The sequence below is a fragment of the Trichogramma pretiosum genome, unplaced genomic scaffold, assembly GCF_000599845.2.
Source record: "Trichogramma pretiosum strain Unisexual culture from Peru unplaced genomic scaffold, Tpre_2.0 scaffold39, whole genome shotgun sequence".
NCBI classification, from domain to species: Eukaryota; Metazoa; Arthropoda; class Insecta; order Hymenoptera; family Trichogrammatidae; genus Trichogramma; species Trichogramma pretiosum.
The window spans coordinates 1,050,795-1,064,491 of NW_019640828.1; the positions used below are offsets into that span (position 1 = coordinate 1,050,795).

General features: G+C 40.6%; 2 protein-coding genes across 2 annotated transcripts; both read right to left on the reverse strand.

Annotated features, from left to right (window-relative positions):
• Positions 1-282: 282 nt before the first annotated feature.
• LOC106659499 (transcription factor SOX-21-like) lies at positions 283-2,250 on the reverse strand. The gene has a single exon (XM_023463363.1). The coding sequence runs from the start codon at positions 1,973-1,975 to the stop codon at positions 872-874; it is 1,104 nt and encodes a 367-aa protein (XP_023319131.1). The 5' UTR covers positions 1,976-2,250; the 3' UTR covers positions 283-871.
• Positions 2,251-6,125: 3,875 nt separating this feature from the next.
• Positions 6,126-10,829, reverse strand: LOC106659616 (peroxisomal multifunctional enzyme type 2-like). Its single transcript, XM_014382231.2, has 14 exons — positions 10,328-10,829; positions 10,122-10,259; positions 9,894-10,046; positions 9,543-9,815; positions 9,354-9,470; positions 9,162-9,292; positions 9,027-9,095; positions 8,886-8,943; positions 8,654-8,817; positions 8,461-8,584; positions 8,217-8,392; positions 7,968-8,144; positions 6,706-7,021; positions 6,126-6,608 (listed from the first exon to the last, which is right to left on the reverse strand). The coding sequence occupies exons 1-14, from the start codon at positions 10,383-10,385 to the stop codon at positions 6,394-6,396; spliced, it is 2,169 nt and encodes a 722-aa protein (XP_014237717.1). The 5' UTR covers positions 10,386-10,829; the 3' UTR covers positions 6,126-6,393.
• Between the last annotated feature and the right edge of the window lie 2,868 nt (positions 10,830-13,697).

A 13,697-nucleotide genomic window follows, 5' to 3' on the forward strand; every position in this document is an offset into this window, starting at 1 on the left:
TTTGGAGAATCATTTGCTTTTTATTGATTATATTTTCATTAAACATTTAAAATTAGCTGCGATCCGTCTCATCAAAATTTCTATGTAAGTTAGATAACGTGAGCGACCGAATTGAAATCATTTTAGATAATTTTTCCTAGCGAGAGTATTAATAATTTTTTGGGATCTATCTCGCGAATGAATTAAAATTTCTTTGACTTGAAGAATTCAGTTGCCTGTAAATATCAAGAGTTATAGAAGATAAGATGATGGCGTAATGAAAAAAAAACATTGATCGAAAAATTCGGGTTTGAACCAGTTTATATATTTTATTGATTTAAACATAATGGCTAGGTTCTTTCTTTTTTTTTATAATCATCAATTAAACCTAAAAACCTGTACAATGTACAATTTACAATTTACAATGATGCTTCTGCTTCTGCTTCTGCTGCTGTTGTTACTCTGAGTTCGCGTATTATGGATTCATACAAAATACAAAATAGAAAATCACAGACGAAAGGAACTCAGTATGCTACAATCCTTAATTCTCATAATCTCTACAAGTTTATAATTGTATCTTATTATTACAACGACGCAGCGAATCTACTACATTATCAGTAAAAGAGCAGTGGGCTCTATCGGTACAATGACAATTTCTTTCTTCTTCTTTGTTCCCTACTTAGCAGGCTAAACAATTACAATTTATTCATCATAATTAAAACAAGGACTTATTACGTAATAATAATAATAATTTTTTTTTGTACAATGAGATTCATTCTCAACACGCAAGACACACACCCACCCACGCACACATAATTTTTTTTTTATACAACTATTTGGAACGACGCTCTAGATCAGTCTATATTCCCTCCTCACCCTCCTCCTGCTGCACTCAATAGATCGTCTGCAGCGAGCGCCTCAGGTGATCGGCATTGGTCTCGTAGTGGCTGACGACGCTGCTGCCTTGGCTGCCGTTGGGCGTCGTCGTGGTGCCGGGCGGCGAGGCAGACACCGAGGGCGACGACTCGGGCGTCAGCGCGGCGATGCTGCCGTTGCCCGCGCTACCGCCGCCGCTAACGACGCTGCTCGCCGCTCCGGGGCTCGCGGCGATGCCGGGACTGGCGAAGGCCGGGTGTATGGGGCGCGGATGGGCCGGGAAGATCGAGCTCAGCGGATGATGATTGAGATGATGCGACGGCGAGACGGAGGACAGCTGCGTCGTCGTCGGCAGCTGATGATTCAGATGATGATTGAGGCCCGTGGCTGCTGCCGCCGCCGCGGCTGCTTGCGTCACCTGTGGTGGCACATTGGTCGGCCCGCCGGCGGCCGTGGGATAGAGGCTCGAGTAGACGCTGTTGAACATCGCGGCGGCGGCGTTGTTGTTGCTGGCGTCCGCGGCCAGGGCGGCCGCGGCCTGCTGCTGGGCCAGCTTGCTCAGATGGCTCATGCGCTCGAGCTGGGGATTGAAGTAGTTCGCGGCCGCGAACGGAGTGTAGGCGTGATGCGCGGCGGCCGCGGCGAACTGATGATGATTCGTGGCGGCGGCGGCGGCGCTGAAATTCGCCATGTAGGACAGCGGGAAGCTCGGGTAGGGCGCGGCGGCGGCCTGCGACGCCGCGACCTGATGATGATGGTGTCCGCCACCCGCGCCACCCACCACGTGATGCTTGCCGACGAGACCCGCAGCGGACGGCGAGCCGAAATGATGCGCCACGGCGGCGTGATGATGATGATGTCCTGCCATGCCGGCAGCGGCGGCTGCAGCGGCGGTGGGGTTCTTGACCTTGCGCCTGGGGCGGTACTTGTAGTCCGGGTGCTCCTTCATGTGATTGCTGCGCAGACGCTTGGCCTCGTCGATGAAGGGCTGCTTCTGCTCGGCGCTGAGCTGCTTCCACTCGAGGCCGAGCTTCTTCGAGATCTCGCTGTTGTGCATCTTCGGGTTGTCCACGGCGATCTTTTTGCGCTGTATGCGCGACCAGACCATGAAGGCGTTCATGGGTCGCTTGACGTGTGGCTCGGCGGCGCCACCACTCGTAGAAGAGGGTGTCGACGAAGCCGCGGCGGCTGCTGCTGCGGCGGCGGCGGCCAGGGCCGAGTTAGCGCTACTGGCAACGGGACTCGGCGATTGACTAGCTTGAGCAGCGTGAGCGGCGGCGGCAGCGGCTACAGCCGCCTGATGAAGCTGAAACTGATGGTGCTGCTGTTGAAGCTGTTGCTGTTGCTGTTGTTGCTGTTGCTGTTGTTGCTGTTGCTGCTGTTGTTGCTGCTGCTGCTGTTGCTGCTGCTGCTGCTGCTGCTGAAGCTGCAGCTGTTGTTGTTGCTGTTGATGGTAGCTGCTACTCGTCGGCGAGGGCGACGACGACTGCTGATGAAATCCCGGATGATGGTGATAGCTCGGCAGAGCGTGATGCGCGGCATTGGCCGCCGCCATCAGGTCCATGCGATGCTGCAGCTCCGCCGCGTTGCTGAAGAGATTCAGACTCGTCGAGGCGTTGGGCGTCGTTGGGCTGGTGAGTTCTTGCTGCTGCTGCTGCTGCTGCTGCTGCGACTGCTGACCGATCGGACCCATCATGATTTCTAATTTTTTTTTCTCGTGGTCACACGCACACGACACTGAGTTATTGTATTATATTGTGCGACTCTCGTTGATCGTTCTCGTTCTTCGAGTGTGTAGCACAGATAGAGAGCTTGTTTATATATTATGTAATATATTCACGCGTGTATCATGTCTCTCTTCACGAGGTAACAACAATATATGCGAACGAATCTCGTCCGTCGAAGTCGAACACGACGAGGACGAAAAACAAACAAAAAAACAACAATATCACGCACTGAACTCGACGATGCTGGGCGCTCGTAACACGCCGCTTCGGCGAATCGTTACAACGAAATTAAAATAAAAGACACACGAGTGTGGCACGCGAGTTGAACTGCCTGTGTGTGTGTATCTCGTAGTAATATACTCTTATTACGGTGTGTGCTACACGGATCGCGTGCGATCGACGACTGAATGCTTCCAGGCAGCGACGGCCAGGGATTACTGTAGTAGTACGAGTTTACACGCGCGGTGGCGGCGGCGGTACTGGTATTGGTCGTACGGGAGTGGGGGAGAGAGAGAGAGGAGACTCTGGGCTGTATAACTGCTGTATGTGTGCACTGTGTATATGTAAGAGAGAAAAAGGCGGAGTCGTGGAGGCCCGCCCGCGACGACTTCGACGCACTCCTCTCTCTCTCTGTCACTTAATAATACGGCATCGAACGCCGCCGAAGTCTCTGTGTGGCGCTGCGCAACAGCAGCAAGCACAGAGACGTCGTCCATTCACGGCGAGACGTTGCAATGTGTACCGTGATATAAAGAGGGTAGGAGAAATTCGATAATATCGATTGTGTGCGTGTGCGTGTGTAGGTAGTATATACTGCGAATGCAAATGTCGTCCCTCTCTGTACTCTGTATGCGCGTTCAATAATACAACGTTTATAGAGCCATGTATGTAAGGATACAGGCACACACACGAGTGAATGCATATATGCGTTTAAGGCTATTAACGTTCTCCAATCGAACACCGAAGAAAAAAAAAAGAAAAGATCATCGAAACGATGTACTTTGCGTATAACATTTCGTTTATACTTGATTATAAGCGAGCGAGCAAGACGTATTATAAGAATGAGCATGAGAAGAAATTGCCGTGAGCAGGTGTGAGAGCAGCACGTGCTGGATGAAAAATGACGATCAGAAACTGAAACCGGAAACGTCGATTAGTACATTCTCTTTTTTTTAATATAATAAATACAAAAGGTTATGTTCGGAAGAAAAACGTGCGGTAAATTCGTTAGCACCTCGAGCTAATGACTTACCCCGATGGAACGACAATGAGAATCAATCATTACCCTGCGTAAGCGTGTTTTAAATTTTTTCTTTCGTGAAACAATGGACATCGATGAAGTGAATGGAAGGCCCGAATGGAAGCTTCGAGATTTTCGAACTGGTGTGAAAAACTCGTCGATTCGACGAATTCAATAATAAACGACGCATAAGTACGTGTTTATTGTATAAATAGGATGCGGCGTAATTATTAATAATCGACCTTGATTAATTTAAGCGGACTTTACACCTTCTTGATTTTAATTGAATGCAATTGAAAAGACACGTCTCGATGATACGCTTTAAAAATATACACTTAATTGGCCTTTTGCCGGTATTGGAAGACAATTTTTCTAGTTTTTTGGCGACCCCGTGTTGTCGTGCTGCAATTGTTTTCTCGAAACAACGTTTGAACGATGCTACTGCACACGATTGACATAATAGGGTGAATGCGCCAGTTTTCGGACAGTTAAAAAAAAATCGTTCTATGCTCATTTACAGAGCTTGCGTATCTAAAATGTTTCTAAAAAGATACCTTTTGATAGAAAAAAAGTAACCTTTCGAATAAGTACGTACACTTGACCAAAAAAGCTGATGATACTTCTAAAAAAATGGATGAAGCCAAAAAATGCGAATCGTCCGGTTTTCGACCACCTCACTGAGCCGCCAATGACCCTGAAGTTGGAACTCGGTTAAATTTTTATTTTCGAGCTCTGAAAGCATCATAAATGGACATACGTGTCTAAAAGTACATGAGAAACCTACTGATGAGCTTCAAATTGAATAAAAAACGTTTGAATAAAAATTATTTAGAATTATTACAGGTGGTCGAAAACTGGATGGGCAATTTTATCGAATCGTCCAATTATCGACCAAGTCAGAATTAAAAATTGAGCTACGAAACAGATTTAATAATTTCCTAGGGTAGGTAGCTATAAATTTTCTCTGAAAGTATAATATTTAGAGAATTAAAAAAATATTTTATTACGTCAAAATTTGATATATATATATTTCTGTTGGTTTAAATAATATCCTTGGGTGGCCGAAATCTGGAGGGTGGTCGGTAACAGGCATATCTACCTTATTGTTGAAGTTATTCATTTCGATCCTTTTTTTTTTTTATTTCAGTTGATTTTCCGCATTAACACGTGTAGATGTATCGTCTTGAAAAAAACCGGTAGCTAAAAAAGTTGTTAGAGTATACGTGTAAAAAGTTTCATCAAAACACGTTGTTCCATTCTATCAAAAAAAATAACTCTGAAGAATCATCTTATTTTTCAATTTCAAAGTGCCCTTTAATGCATGAATCATCAAAAATGAATCTACGATGATAAACGTGCCCGAGTGTATGGAACAAGAGTTGGGACACGGGGTTTTTCCCATCGATATGTAAATTATGCTTTATATCTGAATCAAATGTCACGATTGATGGAATGCACATGTTTTCTCGAAAAAGGACTCGGAATACTTTAACAGCGCAGTGAGGTGTGACTAATTCTCGGAAAATGAAATAGGCTCCACCATGTGGGGTTTTATTTATGAAAATGAAAAAATAGCCGCGGAAAAATAAAAAAATCTTTTGTCCGGCTGCAGTTACGAATGTTGTAACAACAGTTGATTCTTAATTGCCTTGATCGGTTACTTATCGCGAGAGGTCATGACTTAAATCAGTGCCGGTACGGTAGAAATTTTACCGACATTATCGTTGCTCGATTCGTACATAAATAGCCCTAACTTTACGAAAGAATTTATTATTCGAATTATAAATGAACGTGAAAAACGAAAAAGGTATGATCCTATAATTGCTTGCTGAGAAATTCATTTTAGAAAGTGAAATAGATCGTTTGTGGGAAAATGATAATTTTTTAATCCAGAGGATCCATCCATGTAATTTTAAAGAGTGGCCCAATATTATATAATCAATTCTTTACTCGATTACCGCATTATATACACTTGACCGGTCATGAATTAATGATATTTTATTGGAATTACAATGACTCGATTAAAAAGGGTCGGTAAAGTGACCTTCACTTCGTTACAGTAGCCTTTAAATGTCTTAAGCACGTGCTGATTTATTCCTGAGTGCATCCGTCAAAAATAATGAATTTTAATTATGGTTACAGAATGGTCAATGATCTCTTCCAATTATCCCCTTTCTTTTCTATATGTGTTGCGTAATAGCAGCATCATTTCACTACGATCGATCATCATTAAATGTCATCGAAAAAATGATTGATGACGTTCGCAGGTTATTTGGGTGTTTCAATGAAGGCGAGAACAATGATTTATAGTAAACAAATGCAACGTGTAATTTCATTTCAGTGTCAAAAAATTCGATCGAATATACACGTTCACATACATATAAACCCCGTTCGTCCCAAAAAAAAAAAATTCCATATACCCCCAGCGCAATAACTAATACTATACATTTAGAGAGAGAGAGGAATGATTACCACTGGTATAACAACATAGAAGTAACAAAAAAATATGTATACAACATGACAAAAAAAAATAAATATAAAAGAGTTTGCCCTATCGGATACAAAACACATTTACAATTTCGGCTTGTTGGCGTCGATCAGACTCTTCAGTTTCTGGGTGAGCATGATGTTGCCCTTGATCTTCAGCTTTCCCTTCATGAAAGCCAGCTGGGGATTGATCTTGCCGAGGGCCATCAGCACCATGTCTTTGTCGTCGATGGTCAGGGTCGTGTCGATCTTACCCTCGGGTTTGCCTCGGCACACGACTCCTTTCTTCAAGTCCAAGGCTGTATGAAAATACACAGAAAGCGATATTCGTTCAATGTCGCAACAACGACGTCGAAACAGTCGTGTATGTGAATGCATATGTGTGTGTGTACTCACTCCACTCGGATACCGGTTTGCCGTTCTGCGTGATGATGTAATGAAACACTCCGTTGATCTTCTTCACTTGCTCCGGGTGGCTCTTGCAGTAGTCGGCCATCTGGCCGAAGACGCCGTCGCTCTCGCAGTTCTGGGTCGAGCACAGGTTGCGGCTCATGCTGGCCGGACTCTTGGCTTCGTGCAGATCCATGTAGGCGCCCGTAATGACGTTCGAATTGTTCTCCAGCACGGTCGTTTGAAAGTGAATCCTGTTGCCGTTGCGCCACATATCGGTTCGCAGTGTCTCTCCCGGCTTCACGGGCGCAGCGAATCGTACCTATATACACACATTATACACGAGATGAATTAATTATTGTAATGCACAAGAAACGAAGTCGAACGTAAAACGATCGATGAATAATTCAACGATCGACGAGTAGTGCGCTACACGAGCAGACCGTCTTTTGTTCTTTCTCATGTATAAAATAAATTAATGATACCTCGTCTTACCCGAAAAGGTTTTTGGAACGAAGAGTCGTACCGTCGAGCGACACCACCACGACACACACTGCGTGCTCGCGAGTACAGCCGACCGATGTATATCGATGTGTGTTACAACGCGTGCAAAATTCTATTAGTCGAGCTATTATCCAGGTTATGAGGAATCGCTTATTCACGCCTATGTGTACATTGGCAGATTCTAGAGTCTTTCTCCTCCTCCGCGCGTGCAAAACTATGTTGTACACACACAGACGCGCGAGCACGCGATCTTATTGCGCGCGCGCAGATAATTCGCAGCGAGAATAATAATAAAATGTCAGCGCGGCGAATTGCAATGTTGCGCTCGTGCGAGGAGGGCAACAAAAAAATATCTGCATATATAAAATCTCAAACGACGGGGTCACAGGCGAATGTCACGCTTATATAATCGCGACGTTTGTGCATTTTGCGACTGATTGATCGGCACTTATCAGCGCCACAAGTTTGATTATTAAATTCGATTTCTCAAGTCCCCCTTAATGTTTTATTTTTTTGTTTGTTTCGATGCATTTTATTTATCTTGCGATTAATGTTGATAGGACAATGATCAATTTTGATAATGAACAAAACAATGCAAATAGATAATTCAAAAGCGTAGGGATGGTACTAACGATACTGATTTTAAAATGAAGAGATAAAAATCTATTGAATGATAAGTAATGTACAATAACAAATTAAGCTTCTATGATAGTTAGCTTTGGAAGAATGTTTTTCATAAGATAATGTTGAGATCAAAGTCTTACCTTTAATGCTTTTAACGCATTTGGATTTCCATCTGCGAAAGTTTGCAAAACATGTCTAGCTGAAAATCCTAGCGAGCATAGACCGTGTAAAATTGGTTCTTTGTAGCCGGACATAATAGCCATATTATCGTCCATGTGCAGTGGATTGTAATCACCGCTTAGTCTATATAAGGCAGCCTAAATCAAAATTATTTGGAAATAAATTATCAATGCTTGATCATTTCAAGGAAGAAATTTTTAATAACTTACCTGATCAGAATTTGTTTTCTGTGTAACAGAGGCACATGGTTTCTTTTTTGGTGCATCTATGCAAGGTATAACATGAGGCGAGTTTCTTGGACCTCCAAAGCCTCCAGCTCCTACTGCAAATGCTGACATTTGGTTCGTTGCAAGCTTTTCTCCAGTTTCTACATCAAAAGTTTCATCTAAGGAAGAATTATAGTTAAAAATTGCTCATTACTAATAGAATTGGAATGAATATAATAATATCTACATTTCACAAGTATCACAGCTCCTTTTCCTTTGTCCATAACATCTTGTATTGTGAATCTACTTTCCACTTTAGCTTCTGTAGGCATAGGCTTATGAATTTCTAAATACTGCTCTCCATGCAAAATCTTTAGAAGAAATTATGCATTTGTTAATTATATTCTAAAATAAAAGAAGATTAGAACTTGAAAACTTACTCGTGTAGGATCTAATTGTAAATCAGGAAGTCCATCTTGGAGAAGAGAAGAAGTCATACAACCAATTGGTCCAAAAGTTACATAAAATGTTGGCACCAGTGAGAAATTCTCATGATTTTCATATAAATATTGCATATCACTAGGTTCTCGCCTAGTGGCACCCACTAAAAGTATAATTCAAATAAAAATTCTATTTGCAGAGCTGTAAATAAATCACCAGAAAGATGCTCACCACCCAAAGCATAAAGAATAGAATCACGAATAGTGTAATTCGTGTGCAGAACAAGCTCCTAAAATGTAAATAAAATAGATTAATAGTTTTGTCTCTGTTTAGGTGTGTAATTTAGATTCCTGTTTTAGATTAAAAACTTACTTTGTTTGACACAGATGAGCTGGCTGATTTTAAATTTTCAAGTGTAGTCATAATTTCACCAGTAACTTCCTTTAAAATATAATTTTACAATATTATTTGAAAAAATTGCATATATATAATAGCATATAGACCTACTTGAATTGAATCGTAAGCCTTTGCACCAGACATGCTTGTAATAGCATCCCAATTGTTTCTGACATCTTCAGGTGTTACCATATCATTTAAATTTTTTCTAAGCATCATTCCGTTTGATCTATAAAGGCGACCTATAAATGCCAATGATTGAATTAGCATTTTAAAAATGATGAAAAAGCCATTTTTACTTACATTTTCCAGTCCATCCAATAGCAGACTCTATGATTGAACCATTTTCAGAACAATCTTCATGACACAACCACATTACAGTGGGAGCAATAAATTCAGGTTTTAATTGTTCAAAAAAGTCTATATACAGAAAATTTTTAGTATTAGGAGTCTTATAATTTGGTATAACAATATCAAAAATTGCATTTCTACCTGGAGGCACAATGTCTTCTGTTAATCTTGAACCAGCAGTTGGGACTATTACATTTGTCAAAACATTACTTTTCACTCCTTCAAGAGCCAAAGTACTTGCTAATCCAACAAGACCCATTTTAGCTGCACTGTAATTGGGTTGGCCAAAATTACCATAAAGACCACTGTTGCTAGATGTCATGATGATTCTGCCGTATCCTTGTTTTTTCAAATGTGGCCAAGCAGCTCTTGTCACGCGCATTGCTCCTTTCAAGTGAACGTCATGAATTAAATCTGTAAACCAGTGGATTTGCAATTAATAACAAAGTTTCATAATTTTCATCTATGTCAAAGGTTTTCATTGATTTATACCCCAATCTGTTTCTGTCATTTTCTGGAAAGATTTGTCCCTCAAGATACCGGCATTATTTATCACAATGTCAATACGTCCAAAGGCATCCAGAGCAGTTTGAATGATTTTGTCACCATCCAAAACATTGTCATAATTGGCTACGGCTTTGCCACCTATACTTCAAAAAAGTGCATCAGCATCTATACGTGAAATACACACAGAGTCCTGTCAAAGATATAATTTATTACCTGCTCTGCGTATTTCATCGACAACGGTATCTGCGACTTTGGTACTGCTACCATCGCCGTGTCTGCCACCGCCTAAGTCATTGACAACGACGCTCGCTCCTCGCGATCCGAATAAAAGTGCATAAGCTCTTCCGAGTCCTGTGAAAACATAAACAAAAAAATGCAATTGGTCCTTAATAGAAAGTGCGTTAACCGTCGATAAATACCTGCCCCAGCTCCGGTAACAACAACGACCCGGCCATCGAATCTCAATTCATCAGCCATTCTGAACAACAATAACAACAACAACAACAATAACAAGTCTTCTTTATAACAGCAGTGAGAAAAAATTCGGAAACACTGGGTGAAAAGTTACTCGGAAAAAATCTCGAACTGTTTCGCCGTCCGCTCGACGTGCGAGAGTCGATTGTCAAAAGACGGAGAGATAGAAAGAGAGCGAGTGAGTGATATTGCAGAAATACGACGACGTCGAAATCGCTGCTATGCAGACTTGTTGATCCGAGCGCTCTCGCGTTTGCGATTCAGTGCGGCAGGCGCACAGAACTGACGTTTTATTTTATCGATGTATTATATGGGCTATCGTCTCAACTGATATACGTTCGTTAAACGTACGAGGTTTTTTGCTCGACAAATGTAGTTTCAATGTATCGTGTGTGTGTGTGAATATTTATACGTGTGTTGCGAATCACGATTGCAAAAAAACCTGTTGGCATTCGCCGATGTAGTACACTGACGTACGTCAAGTCAACAACAAACTGCAACTGCGCCACCACGCGCGAATTTCGTATGTATACAATGCGTTGAAATGTCACAATACTTATCCGCGGATGGTAAATCTTGTAAGTATTCAATTTTTCAATATTATCACATGTGCTACATCACGTAGTTAAAAAAAAAGTGAATTGAAAAAAAGTAAAGTACATTAAAAAATGAAAAATCTGAAAATGTTCATCATTAAATTTTACATCAAAAATTATATTTCAGCCATTTTTTCATATTCCCTTTTGGGAAGTAGATTAAAATTTGAAAAATGAAATTCCAAATTTGAACTCGTGTAGATTCACGAGGACTGGATCTAGAGGGATGAAATTTTTCAGGATTTTCATTTTTCAATGTGCTCTTCAAGAGTACATACTTCTATTCCAGTTGATCTTCAGCAGTAACACGTGTAGATTATTGACTTGAAATTTCGATATTGTACACAGCACAACGACTTCCGGTAACGAAAGTTTCATTAAAACACGTTGTTCTATTCTATCAAAAAAGTAACTGTTTAGAAGAATCATCTTTTTTCCAATTTGAAAATGCCCTTAAATGCATGATGAATCGGCGATGATAAACGTGCCTGAGTGTAAAGAAAAAAAGTCGAAAAATGTGTTTCTTCATCAATATGTAAATGATGAGCTTACAATATGCTTTATATCCGAATCAAATGTGATGATTGATGGGATTTACTTGAATAGAGTGGTGATATGTAAATGATTCTCGGAAAATAAAGTAGGCGCCCCCCACGTGGGGCTTTATTTATGAAAATGAAAAAATAGGCGCGGAAAAATAATATTAAAATTTATTTATTTATCTATTCAGTGTGAAACATATACATAAATTGAATAATAACATTGTATATTGAAGAAAATCGCTAATACGCTTAGTCGTCGCTACATCCTGCAGGCATTAGTACACTTACAATCACTTAAATGTCATCCACGTCTCTCGGAGTCTCTATTGCAATACTTCGGTGTTCAATATTTCGATCGGTCGTGCACAGAGCTTCGCCGTTCTCGACTGTAAAGAATGATCTGCCCAGAGGCCTAATTTTTATGCTCGTTATATACTAATTTAATCATGCATCTTTTCGGCGGGGGCAACTCTTGGTGGTTTTTCCCTCAATACCTAAACTACTTGTTTTTTTGTTGCTAGTTGATCCGTGTCGCCGGGTCGAGCATGCATCGTTCTATTTATCCATATTTGGGCAAATTTTTTCGGAGCTTCGGTCACGCTGTGATTCTAAAGTGACCGTCAGGTCAAACCCTCGGTGATAAGGGAACCTGCGAGTGCGCGTACGACTATGTTTCTTTCTTTGTATCATTTTGAAGTAGGCCACGGGTTTCACCCCCTGTGCGTGTGTCGCACCTTCTCTGTATTCGGCTCGCACACACGCGAGTGCATATCCGCGAAATACATACGTGTGCAGGCCTGATCTAACGGGCCGGTGTGCGTTGGCCGCTTACACTCACACATACATTCACGCGACCATTGGGCCTGTGTGCGCTGTCGTATGCCTATACCAGCCTCGCGTAGCTTAGTGTATATCTTGACATTGGTATGTAACAATATAATGTTCAGAATTTAAAAAAAGACATAGAATATGCAAAATAAAATACTCATACTCTAGAATGAAAGAAAAATTAGATATATGTGAATTATACAAGTTACATTAAAATATTATTGCTAACAAAGCGCATTTCAGGGTCATTTATTATAATAGAAATGAAATTATTTTCATTTTTTTTGTAGAATCATTTAAAAGCTACAAACAAAAATGCTATGAAATCCATCAGATTTGTTCAATTTAATAGAAAAAAACTGTAAAAGACATAATTAATTAACAAATGCACACAAACGAAAAAAGATGCCTTCGCTCTATAATTAACAGAGGTTGATAAATCATCGCAAGATGTTTTCAGCTCTGGTTTTAAACCAAAAATATGAATCCTAAGAAAATATTTACCAAGATTTTTACGCTACAAATGTGGAAATGGACAATTATTTGCAAGAAAAATTCAGTTCACCTTTTTTTAAATATTTTTTTATTTTTATTTTTATGTTTTTTACGTATAAAATGTACAAACGAATTTGATTTCGATATACATGGCGATGAAGACACAATTTGAGATATTTTAGTTGTGAGCTATCGATAGAAAAATCAATGCTCATTTTTGAATTTATTTATTTGAATGATGTCGAAAATCTTCAAAAACAAATAACATTAGACATTAAGACATACTTTTTGCTAAGCAAATCATTACTTTTCTGCTTCTTCTTCATACATAATCTTTACCATCGAATTTGCAGCCATTCTGGAGCTTTTTTAGCCCTCTTAGATCTTCGATTGCTACATTTTATTACATGTGTTTTTCGTTTTTTATTTTCATTGTAACTAGGTTCTGCAACAGCGACACAAATATTCATCAAATCTTTATTCGCTAGTCGGTTGATGATCAGTTCACACATCTCAACTGGTAGCCGATAGTGTATCAGTTGGCAAAATGAATCCAGTGCCCAGCTAAGGAAAAACCTTCTGGACAATATCTCACACAGATACAAAGAGCAATTAGCTTCTTCAAATTCGTAGAGCATCGCGGTAGATAATCGCGCGACCGTGAAGTAGTTACTATAAGTTAGTATTAGTTTTGCTGCCTCTTTAGGTGGTGACTGGAGCAAGTCGTACAGCGATTTCTTCTCACAATCTTTAATCAGAAATAGTTTTATATTTTTCGCTCTTCTCACGAAATCTTGATCGGTACACAAATATTTTTCGAGTTTCTTCAGGTTCCCAAACAATCTGTGTTTATC